The following is a 23,968-nucleotide window of genomic DNA, read 5'->3' as shown; positions in this document are numbered from 1 at the left end:
GTATTAGGAGATTTAACAAATAATTCCTTGGGACAAATTAACACTAGTGTTAATCCATTTGTTGCAAGTCTTCAAACAAAGGGTAGATTTGCATGTCCAATTTTTGGTCCTGGGATGAAATCTCATCATTCAAGAGTTTAGGAAAGAAAGTGTTTGATGAGTATAAGGACTTCCCCCCTTAAGAACCATTGGTACCACACTGTCGAAAAACATGTTTTCAATGACAAAGAAGAGGCTGGAATAAAACCATGAAGAATGACACCTCACCAATGGAAGTCAGAATACAATAGAATTTGACAAGGTGAGTAATTAGTCTATGTATCATTCATAATGTTTTATAATTTCTATTTGTATTATGTTTATGGTATCTAACAATTATTTGTTGTAGTTTCATTTACATTTAATAAAGGTCGTCAAGGAATTAATGGGCTTCCACAAGGAATGAAAATTTACCCTATACAATTTAGTAGGCTTCCCTACTATGAGCACCTATCGAGAAGAATGTGTTTGATACAATCCATATCGAGAAGAATGTAACAGAAACGTTATAGAGAATCTTTATATGGAAGGTGTGATGAGGAAAAAGTTGTTGGAATTTGCAGTGACATTGAAAAGCCAATCATGCAATGCAAAATGTTATTCATTTGAATAGCGATGGACACCAAGATAGTCTTCCCAGTCATTTACAAAGCAACAAAGCAATGTTATAAAAGAGGTCATTCGAAAAATTAAATTTCCCATCGAATTGTCTTCAAACATAAATAATATCTTAAATAGAAAAGGTGAATTTGGTTGGGTAAAAATTTATGGCCGGCATAACTTCATTAAGATAATTATTTTGTTATCTTTCTATATTGGTATACATCTTTTTAGTATATTTTCTCCTTCACTTTTTTATTCAGTATGTTCTAGCTCTAATTTTTATGATGATTCTTTTTTGTTACAGTATGTTCTAACTCTATCTCTTCCAAACAACATTAATGACATAAAACAGGTTATATATGATCTTGGAAAATACATGAAGTAATGATTTCTTTGCAACATGTTAGTTGTGGATGACCACATGGGCGAAAGTGAGAGAGAGAGCGAGAATAACTTAAGAAAATTTTATTATTGTCCAATGAATGGCAACAATATTAGGTCAATAGGACTCAAAACTACAATCTAGTGTGAGTGTAACAATAACTCCTATCACTATTCTACTACAAAGTGAAAAAGCTAAAGAGCTAAACAATAATAACCAAAAACAAAGCAGATAAAATGTCCATGTCAAACATGGTATGGCAATAAAAACAAAAATGGCTACCATTCCTATTTCAAACAAAGTGAATGAAGGAGCATCTCAAGGTGCATCATAGCTAGAGACAGGAGCATAATGAGAGAAGGAAGGACTAAACACTCCAACAGAGTCATCAGGCATGGATATGGAGCTCATACACTATTTCATACTCATCTGAAGATAATCCTGGACTAAGAGGAACGGAATATGTGATCTAAGGCAAAGTTAACCATCTTCCGCAACTCTCCTAATACTCAAAGTTGTCAAGAACAAAATGGTTATGAACCTTTGGGTGTTCAAGAAGGCAGAGGAGCAAGTAGATGAAACATACTATAAGCAAAGCCTCCTTGAAAACCTTGTGGACACAAGGCTGCTAGTTGCAAGTCTAAGGGTAGGTTTCACTAACCTATAAGTGAATATATCACAACACATGTCACATACGGCCATTACCATCAACAAGAAGGAAAGCAAGAAGTGATCAGCCCAACAGGGTTTGTCTTGTCTCGGCCTGTTAGCACCCAGGTGTACACCCTCTGTAATCTTGGTGCCAAGGTTGCAGAAAACAAACTTTGCTAGTTAATTATTTATGGTGGTGCTTATGCGATACGATATTTTTTACGCTCTTGAAAGTTTTCGTAGTATTTCCAATTTTTCATCATTTTTGAAATCACAAATAGAACAATGTTGCATCAAACCAGAGGAAAAGATAAAGCCATAGAGTGAAAGATGACCATCCGCCATAAGTGTAAAATTTGTACTTCAGAGTTCAAGAACATAGTATTCGAGGGAAAAATATCACCTTGCAACTCCAATGAGTTTTGCCCACCAGAGCCTTGCAGTGCTCCATTCCTCTGTTTTGACAGAGCATGCAACATAAAATCCAGTTTCAGCAAGAACGGCCAAAGTCGCCAGTAAGATGACAAAGAACAGTATTTCCTCTCTCCTTGAATTCTGACCTGGGAAATGCATCCAAAAAACCAATGGTGAAGGAAATTTTGAAGTAAATACCCACATATACAAGTTCCTATAATGTCAAAGCAATAATGCAGATAAGCTTTAAAGCCTCCCTAACTCCACATCATGACCCATATTTAATAAGAAAGGCAGCATAGTAATAAATAGATGGGAAAGGAATTGGATTACTGGCCTTAATGTTTGATGAGATGTAATTTCAGTACAAACAAACAATCAAACATGTAATCAAAGTTACCATCAATGTTTCCTTCCACAATATGCTTGACTAAAATACGGTATAAAATAAATTGGCTGATACGATAAATCATAAAATACACTACATACAAAATTCAAAAAAGACAATAATACATGGACTGGACTCCCAAAACAAAAAAAAAGCAATAAATTCAAAATGAACTCGACATAGATATTGAATAAATCCAAAAACTAAAACAGTCCAGACTCTTTTCTAACAAAATTATATGATGTAAGAATATTCAAGAGCATATTAATCTTCATGACCGTCAAAAAAATGTTTTGTGACTTCTTTTCATGATACTCAGTTTTTAGTGCATTACAAGCTCTCAAATTTGCATTGTCACTTGTTTTGTTTCTAAAATATCAAGCAGTGTTGCAAATAATTACGTATGAGATCGTAGATGAAGAATGAACACCTTAAAAAACAAATGAATGGAATGCAAATATTTCCTTGGATAAATATCTCAAAGAGTGGTATGTTGAGCTTGAAAATGAATTTCAGCATTCTCTCTCATCCCATGAGCCATCTATGGATGAGATTTCAGATCCAACAAAAGAAAAGTATGATGAGGCTATCAAAGTTTTTATTGCCGCTCCACGTGAAGAAGATGAAGAATTAAATGAGGATACTCAAGAATCCATTTCATCCCTTCATGGAAACAAGGCCTTGGTAAGCTACAGTCCTTCGCAAAGTTCTGCATTTCATGGTGCATTTTTTCATGCTTTTGAGAGGGATGATCTTGAAGAGAGACCCTCAAAAGATGATGAATTTTCAGATGTAGTTGTCACTTCATGTATGGGAGCAGAGGGCAGCCAAGAGCACATAGTTATGGACATTCTTTTTCATATTGGTAATCATGGTTGGGACATGGACTAATAGAATTTTCATGGGGATCCCATCTATGATACTAACAATGACGGCCCTATGCCTCAAACTACAGATGTTTTGTCTCTTGGGCAACCAAACATATTGAATGTATATGCACAAAATCTTAAGACTATTTTATAGCCATATTCTCTTGTAGATAGGGAAAATTCATTGCATCATTTTCATCGTATTTTCAAGCAATTGATATCTTCATATCCTACTCCATTCATATATGATGAAAATAGGTGAAGTTATGTGCTATTAAGACTATAATACATTCTCTCGCTTTTGGTTAAAGGATTGGCCTTCCTTACAAGATTGCAAGTATACCACTGCTCGAGCGAGAGCATGAGTGCTCCCTGCAATAGATCTGCACCACGCTTCGTCTCGCCGATCTGATTTGATGACCCCTCCTAGAGTGCTCCCTGCAATAGATCTGCACCACGCTTCGCTTTGTCGATCGAACTCGATGACCCCTCCAGAGGCCTCTCCAAGAGGGGATCGTCGCCCCCCCTCACACACAACCTCTCAATCTAGTTGTTGTCGCTTTTAGGAGCCTCATCAGCTCTCTCAAGTCCCCATGAGAGCACCCTTCAGTGTCCAAATTCATCAAGAAGCTCGACTCAATTCCAGAGATCACACTGCCTCCCTCAGTCCCACGCAAGGCAGCCCTTTCACTTGCAAAATGAGGGTTGGTCGATCAATTCACAGGTCTTTGGCCCTCCCCAAAAACAATGCGGAAATGCGTCAAGCATAACTAGACTGTGAAGACCCAAGGACATATATTAGTGTACTTTTGCGACAAAGGGTATTACACCTTCTAGTTCAAATCCAAAGAAGACCAAGACCTTATCTTCAGCAACAATCCATACTTTATGGACACGTGAGGCCTCTACCTAACTCAATGAAAGCCTGACTTTTATCCAGAACTAGACATTCCAAGCGCAGTTCCAATCTAGGTTCATCTTCCACACTTCCCTCTTCAATGTTGGGGAGATGACTCGGTAAGAGTTATCAGCAATGCAATCAAAAAATATATTGACAGAAGTGAGCCCAAGGAAAACCTACATGCATGCGCTCGGATCTGTGTGGAAATCAATCTCGGAAAAGGGCTTCCAAAAGCAGTAAAGATCAAGGTAGACAACTGGATTCACATCCAACCACTCAACTACGAGCAACTCCCCTTTAAATGTAAGGAATGCCATGAATACGATCATTTTGCAAATAGATGCTTGAAACGACCAGTAGAAGAACCTCAAGGGAATCCAGAGGTGCAATGGGAGACTGAAACGTAGGAATTCGGGCAATTCCAGCAAACCCTCCAAGACTACAGCGCACCCTGCTTCAAGTCCTTCCTTGTCAGATCCCCCTCCCTCCATACCCAATTCCCCTCCACACAATGGATCCTTCCCCCCCCCCCCCCAACCCATTTGACTCCCTATCCAACCTTCCCTCCAATCTTGATCTAGAAGACTCCCACATTATCCCCCCAAATCTCGAAGAGGGAGAGGTCCATCTGTCCGAGGTGATCCCTTCACTCAATCAGCCTTCAAATCTGTACCAACCCCCATTTCCCCTTCCCCCCAGATTCCCAACCCTCTATCCTTTGCTTTACCTAATCACAACCTCTCCACTGCCCACCCTGAATCTCCTCCATCTTCCTCGAACCCCCCTCCATCCTCTTCTGCAGGGACCCTAACTTGAAACCAAAAGAAATCAGCAAGGAAATCAAATAAGGAAATAAGAGACCAAGCAGCGCAAAAAGACATGGCACTGGGCGTTCAGCAACCAATGGATTCATACCCTGACAAGGGAACAACGGGGAAGGACATGCAGCCCCAGGGTAGGGAGAATATGAGAAGGTTTCTCAATCTCGCATGTTTCATAGTATGGTCCAGGCTTGATCACATGTGGTAAGTAAGTAGGTTCCCTGTAGAGGATAAACGGGTTTCCATCGAATTGTGGGATGGTTGCGTATGATAGGTCCATTTGAACGTGCCCCCCAACAATAGCTCCCCATTTCCGGGATAACAACATCCCCCACACGTTAGGAATATCAATAACAATAACATCCATAAGGAGGGATATATTGGGATTCCTAGCCAAAGAAGCTTTAAGCTCTTTGATGTTACCCTCCACTTCTACAGGTTTAGAATTAAAACCACACACCCTTTTATATGGCCGAGTGATGCTGAGACCCAATTGCTTCATAACAGTCAAAGGCATGATATTAGCATAAACACCCAAGTCTAACATACAATTGTGTAAGAAGAGGTCATTGATAGCCAAAGTAAGCAAGAAAGGTTCGTGCCCAGGGTTTCGGTCAGGAATATGAATGTTGTGCAACTCTTCAAGTAGTTCTTCCTCTTGAATCCCTAGGGACTTCTTAAGTTGTTGTTGCTCGGGAAGCTTAGCAATCTGAGTACAAAGAAGAAGAGAGAAAGAAGGGGCTTAGAAGCCTTGATGATATCTAGAACTCTGTAACTGTAGAAATGCTCTGATATATCCTTGGGTATGGAGTCTTCGATTGTACTTCAATGGTCAATAGGTCCTAATGGAAAAATGTGGACCCAGATGGGAAAATGTGAAAAGGGCTTGTAATGAGCGAAGGGGTGTGAGATATATCGGATCGGGAAGCGAGACCACACAACCAAAATCAAGGTTTACCATGTAGTGCCACTCCTAGATCTAGTAGTCAATAATGGAGATCCCACGTGACTAGGATACAAGATTAACCCCTAAGGCTGAAATAAGGAAACAAGAGTACAGTCAAAGTCCTTTCTTTCTGCCAAATCCCACCACTAATCCATGCGCAAGTGTGCCCAAGAAAAGCAAGCATAAGGACCCAATTACATAATGAAAAATCATACCTTTGGGGTTGGATGGTCCACCTTCAAACATATGATCATGACAGATGTGCGAGGGTTCACAATGGCTAGCTTAGGTAGCGGAGAATGGTAGCACATTGAGCTATCAAGTGGCGGCAAGGGGCTACTGGATGAAGACAAATCAAGAAGAAAAATCCTCCTATAGGGATCACCACAAGTGGTGGGTAATAGGTGCCACAAAAAAGTATTGTCATAGTAAGTTGTCTTCTTTTCTTAAGTGAGAGTACACAGATTTCATATCAGCGATTTGTTTTCTTTGAGCACTTTGTAGATGTTGAGAATCTAGGGCATCATGTATTCAACTCGATTTCTCTTCTATTCTAACATTATCTTATGATGTTTCACTTGTTATATCTTCTTTTAATTTGTTATGTTCTTATCATTAAGAGTAATGTCAATCCATGAAGATCACAAACAAAAACAGAACACAAGATGTCGGCACACAGCTGGGGCAAAACCCCTAAGTAGGGGAAAACCCAGTCAAGAACTCTTCCTTTAGTAGGTTCATATTACAGTGAGACAACTAAGACTCTTCACACCTAGACCAAGAAACCACCTTCCATCCATCAAGTCAGCTTAGCACACATTTTTTGGTCCAATCCTTCATATGTTAATGACACGTAGTTCATCTTGACTTTCTTATACTTATGATCTTGCAATAATAATCATTTTAATCTTCAATCCTATAGTTGCATGAAGTCTTAACATTGTTATCTCATGGATCCTCAGTCATTTTCAATTAGTAATTAACTCAAGATTTAGTCTGAAGTTACAAACATTTTTCGATCGCTGTGACATACAAAAGCTTCAATCTCTGTAATGTATCAGACTTTGGTCCTCTATAATACATCAGGAGAAGATCTTTGTGACATATAAAAGCTTCGATCTCTGTAATGTATAAGGAGAAGATCTCTGTGACATATAAAGACTTCAATCTCTATAGTGTATCAAACTTCGGTATTCTATAATACATCAAGAGAATTAGGTCCTGTAATGGTGTCATCCTTTGGTCTGAGATAGCTTGGTGTTTCAACTATGTAGTTTACCCAATACTTTGTTGTCTTGTAATCCGAATTGCTCTAAACTATAGAAGAAGAAGAAGAAACTATTTTAACGTCCACGAGGCTAAAGATAGCCTATGGGACAGATTGCTTCTTCATTTGCTTAATGTATTCGGCCCTTTTTCTGTGAAGCTTCACAATAAATGCTCCCAACTTCTCGACAAACCCCTCGCTAAATAGATTATCCCAAGAGCTAGCTGCCAGCATATCTGCATAACTTTCCCTGTTGTCTTTGAAGACCTCACATTCTAAAATGAAATGTTTTTCTGTTTCCACTTTTCCGAAAGAACAAAAAATGCATACCCTTTCCTCCCACACTTCCTTTGGCCTTTTCCAGCGCCCTATTTCACAACGGAGTTGATGAGAATTAGTCCTTAACTGAGCAATAAGAATTTTGGCTCTCCAAGAAATATTGGCCTCTATGTATGCTTTTGGTTGATGATTATGAGTGGGATTAAACAATTCAATATAGTAATTTTTCTTTCTTCCTAGCTCCTTATCCCAAGTACATTTGTGGAACTTTTCCATAACAAAATCTTTTATCTCTTTGTTGTTTATGGGACATGCGTTCAAGCAAATACCCCATTTACTAAACCATTTGTTATTTTGCTACATCCAAGTTTTTTTGCTCTTGCACAATCTATCATTAAAGACAACCTTAGGCCATCTACCCTCTTCCATTGCTCAATTTTTTTTAAATACCTTATGACTCGCACCATAGCAATTGCTTCAATAGGAGTAGTCCCTGTTTCACTTAACAAGATATCATAAGGAACTACACTTTTAATCTTAAATTTGTTTGTAATCAAACACTTCTGAATTTTCTCAATTTGTTTCCAATGCATGTCGAAGGTACTGCTAGCCCACAGTTCACAACCATAGAGAATCATCGGAATCACTAGAAGCCCAAAAAGAGTTTGAATGGTCTTCCAGTCCCATAACTCTGCCTCTCTACAGCTATTTTGAAAAGCATAAAATGCTTTCCAACCCCCCAAAGTTCTTTTCTTTCTACAACCATTCCAGCTTAGATTTTTGTTGAAGTCAATCCCGAGGTATTTGTAATCCGCAACTTCTTCCAGAATGTTGCCTTCAAAGTAGAACTTATGCTGGTCATGTTTTCTTTTCTTAGAGAAGACCACTACTTTCATTTTGCTAATATTGACTTGCATCCCCACACTTCTACAAAATTCTCAAGGGATAGTAAGTGCTCTTGCAAACCAAGAGTCGATTTAGCAATCAAAATAAGGTCATCTGCAAACAAAAGAAGCCTTATAACAAACTTGCACAAATAGATACCATCACCCCCTTGCGAATATAACCACTCCTCAAGCTTGTTGATATATAAACTAAAAAGGGTAAGACACAGTGGGCAACCTTGCTTGACCCCGATATCGCTTCTAAAACTTTCAAAAATGCCTGTTGAAGTTCTAATTTTGACTTTCACATCTTCATACAACCTATGCACCGCTGCTCTCAAATGCTTAGGAACCCCAAGTTCCTCCATTCTCTACCAAAGTTTATCCCTAGGAACCAAGTCAAACGCTTTTCTGAAATCAACAAAGCAACAAAAGACTTCTTCCCTTTTCTCCCAAACTTTTTCAATAATGTGCCTTAAAGTTATGCAATGATCAATTGTGGAATGTTTAGGTCTAAAACCTGCTTGCCCTTTAGCATGCTTATCTCTTTCTTCTGCCCACTTGCTAATTTTGTTTTCTATCATGCTTCCAAATAGCTTTGCAAACAAAGGGTTTATCATGATGGTCCTATAATTGGAGGGATTATTGACGTCACCGCTCTTGAAAAGAGGTATTCCCAAACTAGTTGACCAATCTGTGGGGAGCCCGTGTTGTATTATGATGTTGAAGATTTTTGTAATGTGAGGTGCAAGAATCTTTGAGCCCCACTTTAGATATTTTGCTTGGAGTTCAGCTAAGTCTTTTGCTTTTCCAACACCCAACTTCTTGATACCCATCTCTACCTCTTGTACTGTGAAGAGTTCAGTATCAGTGTTGACCAAGGGGGAGGGTCAACCTTGGGAACCTGCTCATAGAGTTGTCTTGCATAGTCAAACCATTTAGAAGCTGTAATATTATTTACAATTTGTATCTTTTTCGGTTGGAGCTCCTTCGAAAATAATTTGGGATTATTTTTCCCAAGGAAGATTAGTTATTCCCTCCTTGAAACATGAAATCAACCTTTTTCTTGCTTAATAACTGCTTGTACGATTTGAGCTTTATGTTATCCTTGTTTGACTCTTTCCACATTCTCCTTTCCTTTTTGCATTCCTCGTCAAACCAAGCATTAACCGGAAAGCAATTTGTTTCAGACTTCTTAATTTTTGTTATTTTGCACTTTGCAAGTGCACATTGAATTAAATGTGTTAATTCATGACTTTGAAGGCTGTGAATTGTAATTTTCTCCTTCTCAAAGAGCCTCTCTAGTGTCATTTTGAAGGTATTACAATTTTCTGGTGTCAAAAGAATCCTGCCCTGTGGGAGATTTTGTTGGACATGCTGAATTTTTTACTCCAATTGTTTTTTTCTAATCCAAGAGAAACATAAATAAATTGGCTTGTGATCTAATTTCAAATCCCACAGCTGATCTCCAACCAAAACTTCTTCCATTTTCTCACACAAACCATGCGAGCAAATTACATAATCTACCACATTGCTCCATTGTAAGTATTGCAAGTGAAATTACCAAACTTTTCCCATCTAGTCAAGCCATTACAAATGACTAAATCAAAGGCCCCACATAGAGTAAGCAATTGTTCACCAAAGAGATTGCAGCCCTTTTCCACTGAAATTCTTTCCCACTGATGATTACTTTCTTCTGTAAGCCAAATAGGGTCACAATCATCTTTACAACAAAGAATGCTAGCTTGCTCACTTGCAGTCCTAGCACTGAAATCACCCATAATAAGGACTTCACCTAGCTGCGAATATGTTGCAATATCTGCTTTTAAAGCTGCAAATGGATCTTTGTGGTCAAGCCCTCTACCTTTGTAGATTTTTGAAACCTATGGCGCAAAATAGCATGCTGCAATTCTGATGTGGTTTCCATTTTTTGAAATTTTTAAACCAAATGAATTGCTTATTTGAGTCTTCTTTTTCTAACTGAATAAGATGACTTTCTTTCTCCCTTACTAAAACCATGATACCCCCGTGCCCTTTGCCATTCCCTGTTTCCTTGCTCCACACTACCATCTTCCAGTATCCTTCAAACAAAGGTGTCTTGCACCCTTCATGCTCATGTGTTTCTATGAGGCAAATTATGTCTCTATTTTCCGCAATAGGCCCTAACCCAGGTCCTCGTCTCCATGGGTAACCTCTGCAGTTCCAACAAACTAATCTTAAGGAAACCTGGGTATGACTTGATTGCTATTTATTTTGACATGCAAGACTCACATTTGAGTCTTTATCCCTGTTTTCCCATACCAACCTTGCTTTCTAATTTCCTATTGAAGAGTTTGGTGCCTCTTCTTTATTACCATCTTACTGCTATGTTCTGGAAGGAGGTCCAAATTGCGCTATCACAACTTTGCCTTTATAAATCCATGCTCTCTTTCCTTCATCTCTTGCTGCCCTAACCTTTAAAATTTCCTCTCTTCTTTCCTCCTGTTGTTTTATAGTTAAATCTTCTTCTAGGAAAAAACGAGAACCCCTCAAGAGATGTTTCTTGCTTAGAATAATATATTTATCACGCAAGCTAGGCATAATGACTTTTATGGGCCTGGCTCTCTCCCCGTTAAACTTACCCACCCTCCATGCTTGACATTTTTGTCCTTGCCATAGCAACTTGTCTTTCAAGAAGTCTCTTGCAAGGTCAAGAGTACATTCATTTTTCCCATAGTCTTTCACCCCTTTAATAATTATGTTTGCCGCCCTATTTTGTCTTTCCTTGCCTTCACTATCTTGCATGTTGTTAACCTGAATATTTGTTTTGTAGGAATTTACAGGGTAAGTTCCTCAGACAGAACACCAAAGGACACCGCTCACAAACAGATCACAGATCAATACACCAGTACTTTTGACGTGGTTAAAACCCTCAAAGAGGGAAACAGTCCACGGCCTGAGCCAACGCGGCCACTTCAGGCAATTTATTAATAAAAGAATGAAAATTTACATAAGCTTCTCTCATGGACGGTTAACCTACAAATGACCCTCCATGCTCTTTAAATAGAGATCATGGACCAATCGGGTGTTAAGCCACGGATCAAGTATCGGTAATACCGAGGAGAGAATGAACCGTCGAATCACTACATATCATGACCGTCGGATTGTAAGTTACAAAATGTACATAGTAAAGAAACACACTTTACCTAACTCTATACTAGACCAAGTTATACTTAACTATTTCCTATGTGTCGGAATATCCTAACATCCCCCCTTAAGAACAACTTGGGATAGGATTGAAGGATTTACAAATATGACACAATAGGAGAAGGAAGGAGGCACTAGAGCCTATCCCCCCTTAGTGACAACTTCCTGAACTCCAACCATAAATCGAAGTTTAGTGAACTTCGCCTCTGTGAGAGCCTTTGTAAAGATGTCTGCAACTTGATCATCTGTTGAACAATATTGCACTTCAAGAACATGGTCGTGGATGAGCTTTCTGATAAAGTGCATGTGTAGTTCAATGTGTTTGTTGTGCTAATGTTGGACTGGATCTTTGCATAGTTGAATGGCACTTTGATTATCACACCAAAGTGTAGTCGGATGTTGCTGCTGAAAGCCAAACTCTGACAGGATCTGACGAAGCCACAAGGCTTCCTTACTAGCTTCTACGGCACCACGATACTCTGCTTCTGCTGAAGAAAGAGAAATGTTTCTTGCAAGCCCATGTAATAGGTCCTGAACCAAGAGTGAACACATAACCTGCAGTAGACTTCCGATCATCAAGGTCACCAGCCCAATCGGAATCAGTGAAACCAACCAATAGAGGAGATGCTTCGGCACTGTAATGAATCCCAAACTGAACTGTACCTCGAACATAACGAAGTATTCTTTTAGCTGCTTTCCAATGACTTTCACGTGGGTTTTGCATAAACCGAACAACAAGGCCAACAGCAAAGGAAAGGTCAGGACGAGTATGGGTTAGATACAAGAGTTTTCCTACAAGTTGACGATATAAGGTAGCATCAACTTCAGGAGAAGTACAAGTGACTGAAAGTTTGACTCCAGACTGAAAGGGACAAGGGGCTGGCTTACAGTCTTCCATGTGAAAATGGCGTAGAATATCACAGGCATACTTGGACTGGGAAAGGGAAATACCTTCCTTGGATTGCAAGACTTGAAGACCAAGAAAATAATGTAAGTGTCCTAAGTTTGTCATTTCAAACTTTCTTTTAAGGCTAGTCTTCACATGGTTTATAAGGTTGGGATCACTACCAGTCAGGATAAGATCATCAACATAAAGAACAAGAATGATAAGAGACTTGCCCACTTTCTTGGTGTAGACAGTGTTGTCAGAATGACACCTAGAAAAGCCGTTTTCTAAAAGAAAGTTATCCATTTTGGCATACCAAGCTCGAGGAGCTTGCTTGAGACCATAAAGGGGTTTCTTAAGCCAACATACAAGGCTGGAGTCTGTTTGTATAAAGCCAATAGGTTGTTCCATATAGATTTCTTCATGCAAGTCCCCATGCAAGAAGGCGGATTTAACATCCATCTGATGGACTTCCCATTTGAAAGAGGCAGCAAGGGAAAGAACAAGGCAGATAGAGTTCATTTTGGCAACAGGGGAGAAGGTTTCAGTGTAGTCAATGCCTTCTACTTGTGAAAAACCCTTAGCAACAAGACGAGCTTTATGTTTATCAACTTTCCCATCTGGTCCATACCTGGTTCTGTAAACCCATTTGCATCTAACAAGTTTTCGTCCCTTTGGTAGAGGAAGAAGATCCCATGTATCATTTGCCAATAATGAATGATATTCTTCATTCATAGCTGCTTCCCAATCTGGATGGCCTGAAGCTTCTGCAAAGGTGTCAGGATCATAATTCACTGAAGCTTGAGCCAGTAAAGAAGAGGCTCTATCAAACTGAGAACGTGTACGTCGCTGATCTGTAGGATCACCGGCAAGATCACCTGCTGCATCCCGAGTAGCACAAACCCATTTTGGAAGCTGAGGAGCTGAAGGAGGATCCTGAGAAGGTGGGGAAGGATTTTCATCATCGCTTTCATCATCTAAAGAAGAAATATTTTCAAAAGTAGAAGAGATAGGGAGAGGTGGCACATCCGCCAAACTAGGCTCGTAGGCCGATATATTTTCAGCAAACTTTACATCTCTTCTAATGATAACATTTTTGGACTTAAGTGGAATAAGCCTATATCCTTTGACATCTTCAGAATATCCAACAAAAATACATTTTTCACTCTTAGGTTCTAAAGCTTTATGTTTCTCATCTGGAATATGGGCCCATGCTTCACTTCCAAAAACACGAAAGTGACTTACATCTGGTTTAATTGAGCTCCATGCTTCTTCTGGAGTGATCTTCTTTAAAACCTTAGTAGGAGTGCGATTTATTATGTAATTTGCACAGTTAATTGCTTCTGCCCAATAATTAAGACTAAGTCCTTTAGATTGAAGCATACAATTAGCCATTTCCTTTAAGGTGTGATTCTTCCTTTCAGCTACACCATTTTGTTGTGGAGTATATTGAACAGTATGTTGCATTTGAATTCCATTCTCAGTGCAAAAGTTGATGAATTTGTTGTTAACATATTCTCCGCCATTATCAGATCTTAGCTTAAGAATTTGATGTCCAGATTGTTTTTCAACAAAGGCCTTAAAGGCCAAGAACATGTTAAATACTTCACTCTTGAGTTTTAAGAAGTATACCCAAGTGCGTCTGGAGAAATCATCAATGAAAGTTAAGAAATACTTGTAGCCAGAGAATGAAACAACTGGAAGTGGACCACATAAATCACTATGCACGAGCTGTAAAGGGGCTGAGGCATGCCAAGAGGCACGTTTTTCAAAACTGTCCCGATGATGTTTTTCGAGTACACATCCGGAACAAACACCATCTCTGCAAGATATCATTGGAAGACCTGTCACCATATTTTCTTTACATAGATTCTGAAGAGAGCAATAGTTTAAGTGACCAAATCGCTCATGCCAAAGTTTGCTCATTTCATCATTATGAGCAACAAATACCGAGGGAAGATTTGATGACCCAAAGTTGTGAAACTTATACAACCTTGTAGAATCATCAGCAATGCCAGTAGCTAAAATCTGTCCAGGATCTCTTAGGTACTTAATTACAACATTGTGAGGTGAAAATTCAACGATTTTACCTTCACCTGAATGAGTTATCTGATATACAGATAGAAGGTTGCAAGATAAGGTTGGAACACATAATACATCATTAAACTGACCATTGTCTAGATGAACAGTTCCAGTGCCTACAACACTAAGAGATCTATCATCACCAACATATATATTTTTGGTGTTACAATCATTTAAAGAAGAAAACATGGCTTTGTTTTTGGCCATGTGATAAGAAGCTCCAGAATCAATGAGCCACTCATGAGAATGAGAAGAAGAAGATACATTTAGTGCATAGCCAGACCGAGATGCTTGACAACCACATGCAGAAAGTGTCATTCCTGAAGATGAAGTTGAAGTTGAAGAGTGCTCCAAATGGATGTTATGCTTCTTCATTGCTGCTTCCAAGGCTTCCATCTTATTAAAGCATTTGGATTCTAAGTGGCCATCTCGATTACAAAAGTTGCAATGTCTATCATTTTCTTCCCTTTGTTTTTATTTGTCTTATCATTTTGTTGAAATGATTTTTCATTTTGAGACTGAAATTGCTTAGGACCCTTGTTTGGTTTAGGACCATTTCTTTTAGGATACAACTTCTTAGGATTCTTTGGATTTGGTTGCTGCTGGGCGGCTAACGCTTTCTTAGAAGAGTTTCCAAGATTAAGAAGACCAAGGTGTAAGAGTTTTTCTTGTTCTCTTATTAAAGAATCACAAAAAGAATCAAAGGAAGGGGACTTGTAGTCTTGTCCTTGAGAAATGAAGGCTTCTCTTGTAGAATGGAAGGTGGAAACAAACACAGAGTAGGCTGGTCCCAACTTAGTAAGAATGGAATAGATAAGGTTACTATCTTCTTTCTTAACCTTAACACCTTCCAAGAGAAGTCTAAGGGTCTTGAACTTGGACAAAAAATCTTCAATGCAAGAAAAATTATTGGGGTCCAATGTAAACAACTCATTTTCAAGTTGATGGGCTCTAAGTTCATTTTTTATTCCAAAAACTATAGTAATATGTTTCAATGCTTCATCAGGAGTATCAAGTTCTGCAATATGGAATCTAAGATCTGGAGAAATAGAAATCCCTATCAACCCACGTGCTTGATCTTGCCTATTTTTCCATTTAGCTGCCTTATCTTCATCTTTCGGTTTGGTTTCTTGGCCTGAGGCTATTCTGTAGAGACCTTTACTTCTAAGTAAATCCACAATGTAGGACCACCATTGGAAGTAGTTGGTGTTGTCAAGAATAACTTGGCATGGACTTTCCATTTTAATAGAAACTGAAGCTATAGATGCTGAAACTAAGTGTTGCAATGGAAAGATCTCGAAAAATTAGGCTGTTTCAAAAAAAACGGTTCTGAAAACGGCTTCCGGATGAAGAAGTTTTGGCTTTTTGAAGAAAATTTGATGAAGATGCTAACGAAGTGCGGGAATGTGCGGAAATGAAAAATCCACCCCCACAAAAAGGAGACTTCAGCTCAAGACCTCTACTCTCATAAATTAGCTTTGGACCAAGTGAGCTATACAAAAAGTTTGAGAGAGAGAGGGGGGGGGGTTGAAGCTTTGAGTTGCGTGCTTGCTTTGAGAAAGCTCTTTTTCCCTACAAAACAGAAAACAGAAAACCCAACACAGACACACAAAAAAAACGAACCTTACGGCTCGAAGTTAGCTTTAGCCGGAAACTAAATATTTTCCTCAATGTTTCTGATTTTCCGAGATCACACTAAGGCGCAGCGGAAAAGAGCATACGCATGTGAAAAATCCTTCCTTTCTGTTTCTGATTTGCCCAGATCGTACAGAGTCGTGGGGCAAAGAGCATATGCAGAAATGAAAGATATAGATCCGGTAATAAAAAAGGCTAAATAAACCGAAACCGAAATAAACAGAGAGAAAATAACTGTAAACTGCAAATAAACACTGTATACCTCCAGATCTTAAAAATGACGCAGCTAGGGCTACCGGAAACCTTTTCGCGTGAAACGAAAGGGGTTCCTCACTGGAACAGATGCTACCAACACAACAGAGCAGTCCTCTCGGCCCGAAAGCAGTCAGAAACAGTAGATCTAGGAAACGGTAGTCGGATGCAGTTCTACCGGCTTCAGATTTGGATCACCAACGGACGCAGCCCTCAAATAGCTCTGATACCATGTAGGAATTTACAGGGTAAGTTCCTCAGACAGAACACCAAAGGACACCGCTCACAAACAGATCACAGATCAATACACCAGTACTTTTGACGTGGTTAAAACCCTCAAAGAGCGAAATAGTCCACAGCCCAAGCCAACGCGGCCACTTTAGGCAATTTATTAATAAAAGAATGAAAATTTACATAAGCTTCTCTCATGGACGGTTAACCCACAAATGACCCTCCATGCTCTTTAAATAGAGATCATGGACCAATCGGGTGTTAAGCCACGGATCAAGTGTCGGTAATACCGAGGAGAGAATGAACCGTCGGATCACTACATATCGTGACCGTCGGATTGTAAGTTACAAAATGTACATAGTAAAGAAACACACTTTACCTAACTCTATACAAGACCAAGTTATACTTAACTATTTCCTATGTGTCGGAATATCCTAACATGTTTCTCCTTCCTTATTAGCAGAATTGCTAATAACTTGAGCCCAAGTTTTGGAAACTTTGGTGGAATCTCCTTTCGTTTCTTCTCTTGTGTTCTCTTCATGGTTGTTTATTTGGGCAATCATTTTCCCTTTATCCTGGGATGATTTCACATTCACCACCTCTGTACTTTCCACTACAGATTTCTTTATGTTTTGCACATCCACCTTCATGCATTGCCATTCTGTCTTCTGTATCAGGAGAGCTTCCTGTAACAATGCCACTTGTTCTTTTAAAATTTTATTGCTTTCTGCTAACACATTGTTCTCAGTCGTTATTATATGAATTTTATATATCCAAATTGCTCTGTGCTTCTTATTTGGGTCGAGTTCATATATGTATATATAGTTGTTCCTATCTATAATATGGAGTCGACATAAGTAGTTTGATGAGCCGACTTGCAGAGAGTTCTTTGGAGGTTGACTTGCAAGGAGACCATGGCTGACTTGATGGAGGAGAGGTATGACTTGAATATTTTTCTATCATGTTCGCAAGAAGGGTAACTTACATCAAATTTTAACTTTGACTCAACTGAAAAATCCTAGAAGCCTACAATGTAGGGTTGACCTATGACCATTGACCCAAGTATGAAATCCATGATTTAATAAGTCAATTTAATAATAATAATAAATTATTTTGACAAATATATTACATCTTGACTCAATTACAATTATGAAGACCGACACTAGTTACATTATTCAATAGTAGACCATAAAGATGTTGACTTGAGTGCTTGCATTACCATAGGAGAAGGTGCCTCTAAAATTCACACCAGTATAGGAAACTCACATCATAAATCACCATAGAAACTCGATCTTAGAGAGATAAGTTATGTCACTGAAATTTGCATTAATGTGTGCCTCTGTTTAGGGTTACTGTAGATATCAAAAACTTCAGTGTTTCTTCCTTTTTGGCCCTTAACTACTATCGCAACATAGTGAGGAAACTTTGACCCTCATATATGATGTATTATAGGTCTCTTTTCTAGCCCTTAATAATTTCGGTCCTCCTTGTTATAGTACAAAGATCTTGGCTTAAAACATAGATAGAGAGTACAATTTGTTTAGTCCAAAATCATGCAAGAAAATATTTGTTCCTTCAATGATGAGCATGGCTACCTCACAGTCCTTGAACAAACCTTCTAACCTTCCTTAGAAGATTTCTCTCCGATATTCCTAGCTTTGATTCCATGTTGAAATTTGAGTGCAAGATGAATTTCTTATCATGGTAATTACTTGTGATTGTTTATGTATGTATTTTCCAATTAGTTTTTACTTCATTCATTAAATCATCAAGCAATTACACAAATACAATGCACAAAAGGACAAGAGACACAAAAAATTAGGCTTCAATCCAGGGCAAACCCACAAGGGGAAAACCCATCAATCCTTTCCTTATAGATCCTTCATCAACAAGAGAAATAGAAGTCAAACTAACCAAGGTTCCAAGTGTCGATTCAGCCCTTCAAACTTTGCCATGTTCTGTCCAAAAAATAGTTAACCAATCTGCTTCTTGCCTATCCTTTAGATGCTTCGTCTGGCAGAGATTGATTGCTTATATTTTACAAGAATGATGGCCTTCCTGTAGCTCGTATCACAGAGATATTGATGTCTTCCTTTAACTTGTATCACAAAAATATCACGCTCTTCCTGCAACTCATATCACAGAGATACTATGCTCTTCTCGCAACTCGCATCACAAAGATACTAAGGTCTTCCTACAACTTGTATCAGAAAAATATTATGCTCTTCCTGCAATTTGCATCATAGAGATACTATGCTATTCCTGCAACTCACATCACAAAGATTTTGTCCCTTTTGCAATTCGTATTTTCACAAGGAAAGGATGCCACCGAAAATTTTTGTTATATGCCTCAAATTCCATGCTACAAACCCAAGATATCTTCTTCAGAAGGAGATCGAATGGATGCCAAAATGATGAAGAATTGGTGCCAATATATAGTTGTTTCCACAAAAATTCAAATTTTCTTCTTTTATAGGGTCACGAAGAACATGCCCTTTTTCTTTTGACCATGTTGACACCTAATCGTTGGGATTAGGAAAAAATAGCAAAATAAAGGAAATTGGAAGATGAAGATATGCTGAGAGATGAATCCCAATAACCTCCCTCTCCTTGTATATATCCATGTTTTCTCTTAATGAAAAACCACAATTCATTCATGGAGTTACTCTCCTGCCCTAAGATGGTATCAAAGCCAACCCCATTTTAGTTTCCTTCTGCTCTTGTAACTCTTGCAAAACTCTACCATTGTTCTTTGTATCCTCCGTCCCTCTACCAGAATTTGGAGCGTTGAGTGCTCCATGCGTTGGCTTTGAAAAAGAAATAGACCCTAGTTGTATTTTGGAAAGTGCATAATAATAAAACCCTCTGAAGAGCTGCACCGGTTTTCCTGCATTGGGTTTTTCCAGGGACATTGGTCCAAAAATAACGGTGTCACTTGTGTGTTTGTTTACATTCAATTAATGATCTTTAGATGTTGATATTGTACCTGTATTTATTTTCAGTATTTACATAGTAAATAACTTGTTAAGTAATTGAACAAGTAAGAAGAAATAAATCAGATAGTACAGGAAGAATTTCTAACGGGTTAAACTTAAAAATTCCAACATGGTATCAGAGCGTGGTTGCAGATCACAGAATAACTGAAGGCACTAGTCGAGCAGAGAAATAGCAGCAGAAACAACTGTCCCAGGTGATAAGGGTTGTTCCTAGCAGAAAGCAGCAATGAAGGGGTGACGCAGAGGGCCTACGTCATCAGTTCAAGCCAGGAGGAGGATCAGCGCAGAGGCAGAGAGGAGCAGACCTGACCTACGCAGTGCCCGGTCATCTTTCTCAATCAGGAAGGATCGACGCTGTGGCCAGGAGGTGCAGATTTTGTCGATGTCGGGATTGCGCAGAGCCTAGAGGCTCAGTCCTTCAAGTTACTGGGGTATAGGAGGTTGCGGATAATTTGCGGAGCAAAGCTAGTGGGGTAATGTGGTCAAAACAGTACCTAATAGGGAAAGGCCAAGCAGGAGGGTTTCCATAAGGGAAATCAAAACTCAGAGGGAGTAGAACCAAGGACTTCCAGGAGGGAAGTAGAGAGACTCGGAGGAGTCGGAAGAAGAGCAACATAATGGCCGTGAATGGACTCAGAGATCAGGATAGGTTGGACACAGCATCCAACTTCGTGGTCTGGAAGGCCAAGATCTTGTCCATTCTAGACAGATATCGCATCAAGGACTTCGCCTTGAAAATAATAGCGATCCCAGTTGACCCAGCTGAAAATGAGAAGTACGATGAGGCAATGGCCAAGGCAAAGTGCATCATCCTCGATGGGATCAAGGATCATGTGGTGCCGCATATTGCTGATAAGGACACGACAAATGAGATGTGAGATGCCCTCAAGAAATTGTTCCAACGTACTTCCGTGCAAAGGAAGATGTTACTTGAAAATCAGCAGCGGTCATACCAGATGCAGAAGGGAGAGCAGATAGCTGTCTTCCTCGGTCGATTGAAGGAGATCTGGGACTAGCTAACTTCCATAGGGGCCTCGCCGGATCAAGAATTGATGGTGAGGACCGCATTGAGCACAGTCTCAGAGGATTGGGAGGTATTTGCCCAGAGCATACTGGGCAGGTCGAGCCTTCCCGATTGGGAGGAACTGTGGGCGGCACTTCGTCAAGAAGAGATCAGACAGGTGACCAAGGCGTGGAATAGCGGCAAAGGGGTCGGAATCAAGGAGGAAGAAGAAGATGTGACTCTCGCATCAGTGGGAAAGCAGGAGAAGGGAAAGAAGAAGGACCTCTCCAAGGTCAAGTGCTTCCATTGTGGGGAACTAGGTCATTTTGCGAACCAATGTCCTAGGAAGAAGAGCAAAGGAGAGGCTTCTGAGACCAAGGCAGCGCCAGCGAGGGCGGAAAAGAAGTCGAGGAGGATGACGATTGTGCCATGAGTGCTCATGTGCCACTTGAGAGGAAGTGGGGTGACATCGAGTTGTAGTCAGACAGACTACAGGCGATGAGGGGCAAGATCCTTGAGGTACCCAACCTCTTGGATTATACCTTGCTATGGGAGCCCCGAAGAGGAGTAGCAGGACTGGCAGATGTTGGTAGAGACGGATGTGAATGGAGCGACAGAGAGTGCTACAGTGCAGGAGTCCCGGGACAGCAGGCTGCAACAGTGCGAGAAGCACAGGAGTGTTGCACCAGTGCAGGATGGCACAGAGAAGTGTGCAACGGTGCGAGATGCATGGAGTTGTTGCAGCAGCGCAGAGGTCAGTAGAGGGAGCACTTGTTAGCGGCAGAGGGAGCTTCAGCATCGGGAGTGTCTCTAGCCTGATAGGGATGTTAGAGTTGGGTGGATCAGTTACCTACTTCTCGGTAACTGAGTTGCAGTGTAACAGTGAGAAATGGCAGTGCAATGGGCAGCACGATGCAACATTATGAGAGGGGATGTTGTGCAGATGCAGTGTTAAGAGGATGGAGCAACAACAGCACAGATGCAAAGGGAGTTGTCGTACAGATGCAGCAATGGCAGTGGCAGGGCCATGGGCAGCAGTACCAAATGCAATAGTGCAGAGGATGTTGGGCGAGGAGGCCTAGCATCAACACAGGTCTCGGTGCCGAATAATCAGTGTGATACTCAATGTGGAGTATTATTAGAGCATAGTGCTCGCTAAGAGGGAGTGTTGATTTGGGGTAGCATTGGATGTGCTCTAGCTATGAAAATTGGTGGAGAGGTTAAAGCACATGAGATCTCCAAGACCCAGAAATGGTTTGGGCAGATTCTAATCGTTTTGGGAGATATTATAATACTTAATATTTTTAATGGAGTTCCTAAGTCTAAACTTAGGAAAAATAAAATATTAATGGGTATTAATATAAAACTGGGTTAAAAGGTTCCAAAAGTCATGGAACAAGACAAATCTAATCATAGCCATTGATTAGAGATTTAATCTCAGCCGTTGATGGACCAACGAGAAAAGTATAAGAGGAGGCTTGAGGGTCAATTGGAAAACACACCAAGAGAGATCAAGAATTCGATTTTCTAGAGCAGGGTTTGCTGAGGAAATCGAGTGAGTGATCTAAGTTGCAGCTGAGGGGCAGTGAATACATAGCAGAGAGGTAGAGTTGGTACCAGAGAGGAAACACAGAGCCCAATGAGGTTGACACAGAGGTAGCTGGAGGCTACGCAGAGGCAGCCAGGAGCTGCGCAGAGCCAGAGAGGCCAGCGTGTGAGACGCAGAGGATCTAGGGGCTAACGCAAAGGCTCCAGAAGCTGACGCAGAGGCTAGCAGAGCTGATGCAGGGCCTAGAGGCAACGCTAGAGGATTTCGTGGGACAGACTGGGAGCTGGTGAGCCAGATAGGGTGACGCAGTCCCTATCAGAGTGACGCAGAGCAGCAAAAGCTGCAATTGTTGTGGGATCGTTCATCCGGTGATTAATCAGAGGGAATATCTATCTCCGAGAAGAGGTACTACTGTCGAGGGCATTCTCTGTTGGGTGAGCCATTTCTGGCACCCTAGTTGTATTCTGAAAACTGCATAATAATAAAACCCTTTGAATAGCTGCACCGGTTTTCCCGCATTGGGTTTTTACTGGGACATTGGTCCAAAAATAATGGTGCCACTTGTGTGCTTGTTTACTTTCAGTTGATGATCTGTAGATGTTGACACTGTACTTGTATTTATTTTTAGTATTTACATAGTAAATAACTTGTTAAGTAATTGACCAAGTAGGAAGAAATAAATCAGATAGTACAGGAAGAATTTATAACGGGTTAAACTTAGAAATTCCAACATCATCCCATGAATTCCACAAGTTTGGAATTCTTGATGAAACACTTGCTTCCCCTCATGATTGGTGAACCTTTCAATGAAGATTCCATCAAAGAATCTTGAGGATCTAAAGTATCCCCATCAGCAGATGTTTCCATTTGACAAATGTATGATGAACCTTGTACTAGATGACCTTGCCACTTGTGTTTTCAATGAGATTCCCAAGAGTTATATCCTTGACTTCCATAGATTCTAACCATCTTTCATGCTTCTCTATGATGATGTCCCGAGCTCTTGCTTTCAATGCTTCTATGATGCCTTGATGCATCCCATTATTTTACTTAGTGAATCATGATAGTCATATCTTACAACAGAAGACTTAGGAACTTGAAAAGAACTTATGTGAGGAAGACTATCTCAATAGTGGAGATCTATTACTTCCTCCTCCTTGGATTTCTTCTTTTCAGCTTCTTCCACTTCCTCGGTGATGTGGGCTTCTTCTCTTCCTCTTTTGTTATTGTCCTTCTTGAAGTTATGACAATCTCTCCTATAGTGCCCATATTCTTGACACCCACAGCATTGTATTTTAGCCATGATATTCTTCTTTTTCTAAGGACCAAATTTTCCCTTTCTTTTTGTCATTGCAGGATATGCTTGATTTTGCTCACCTACTCCCACATCACATTTGGCCTTTAGTCTAGATTCTTCAATCTTGCACAATGACCATAGATCATGGAATGGAGTAGCCTCTTTCTTCCCATAAATACTTGAAGTAAAGTTACCCTACTCCTCCGATAGTGCATTTAATACAACTGTAGTCATTTCTCTTTCAGACATGACTTCTCCCAGATCTTGTAGTTGATCCCGAATTTCAAATATCCCCATAAAGTATGAGGCTATTCCATCTTCCCTTGACATCATTAGCTTGTAGAGTTCTTGCCTTAATGAGATGACTTCTCAACAGTGCTTACAGAATACAACTCTACCAATTTGTC

General features: G+C 39.9%; 1 protein-coding gene across 2 annotated transcripts in view; it reads right to left on the bottom strand.

The window, feature by feature from the left end:
- LOC149234098 (piezo-type mechanosensitive ion channel homolog) overlaps positions 1-23,968 on the bottom strand; it is a 168,920-nt gene that overhangs the window by 26,943 nt on the left and 118,009 nt on the right. For both annotated transcript variants that reach the window (XM_089461107.1, XM_089461108.1), the window contains one exon: positions 2,079-2,235. In XM_089461107.1, the coding sequence (XP_089317233.1) occupies positions 2,079-2,235 (157 nt within the window). The remainder of the gene's footprint in view (positions 1-2,078; positions 2,236-23,968) is intronic.

The sequence above is a fragment of the Pinus tabuliformis genome, chromosome 8 (assembly GCF_031772625.1).
Source record: "Pinus tabuliformis cultivar Carrire ecotype Pingquan chromosome 8, CPIR1, whole genome shotgun sequence".
NCBI classification, from domain to species: Eukaryota; Viridiplantae; Streptophyta; class Pinopsida; order Pinales; family Pinaceae; genus Pinus; species Pinus tabuliformis.
The sequence above is the reverse complement of the archived record's forward strand: the minus strand, read 5'-3'. Positions and strand labels throughout refer to the sequence as shown.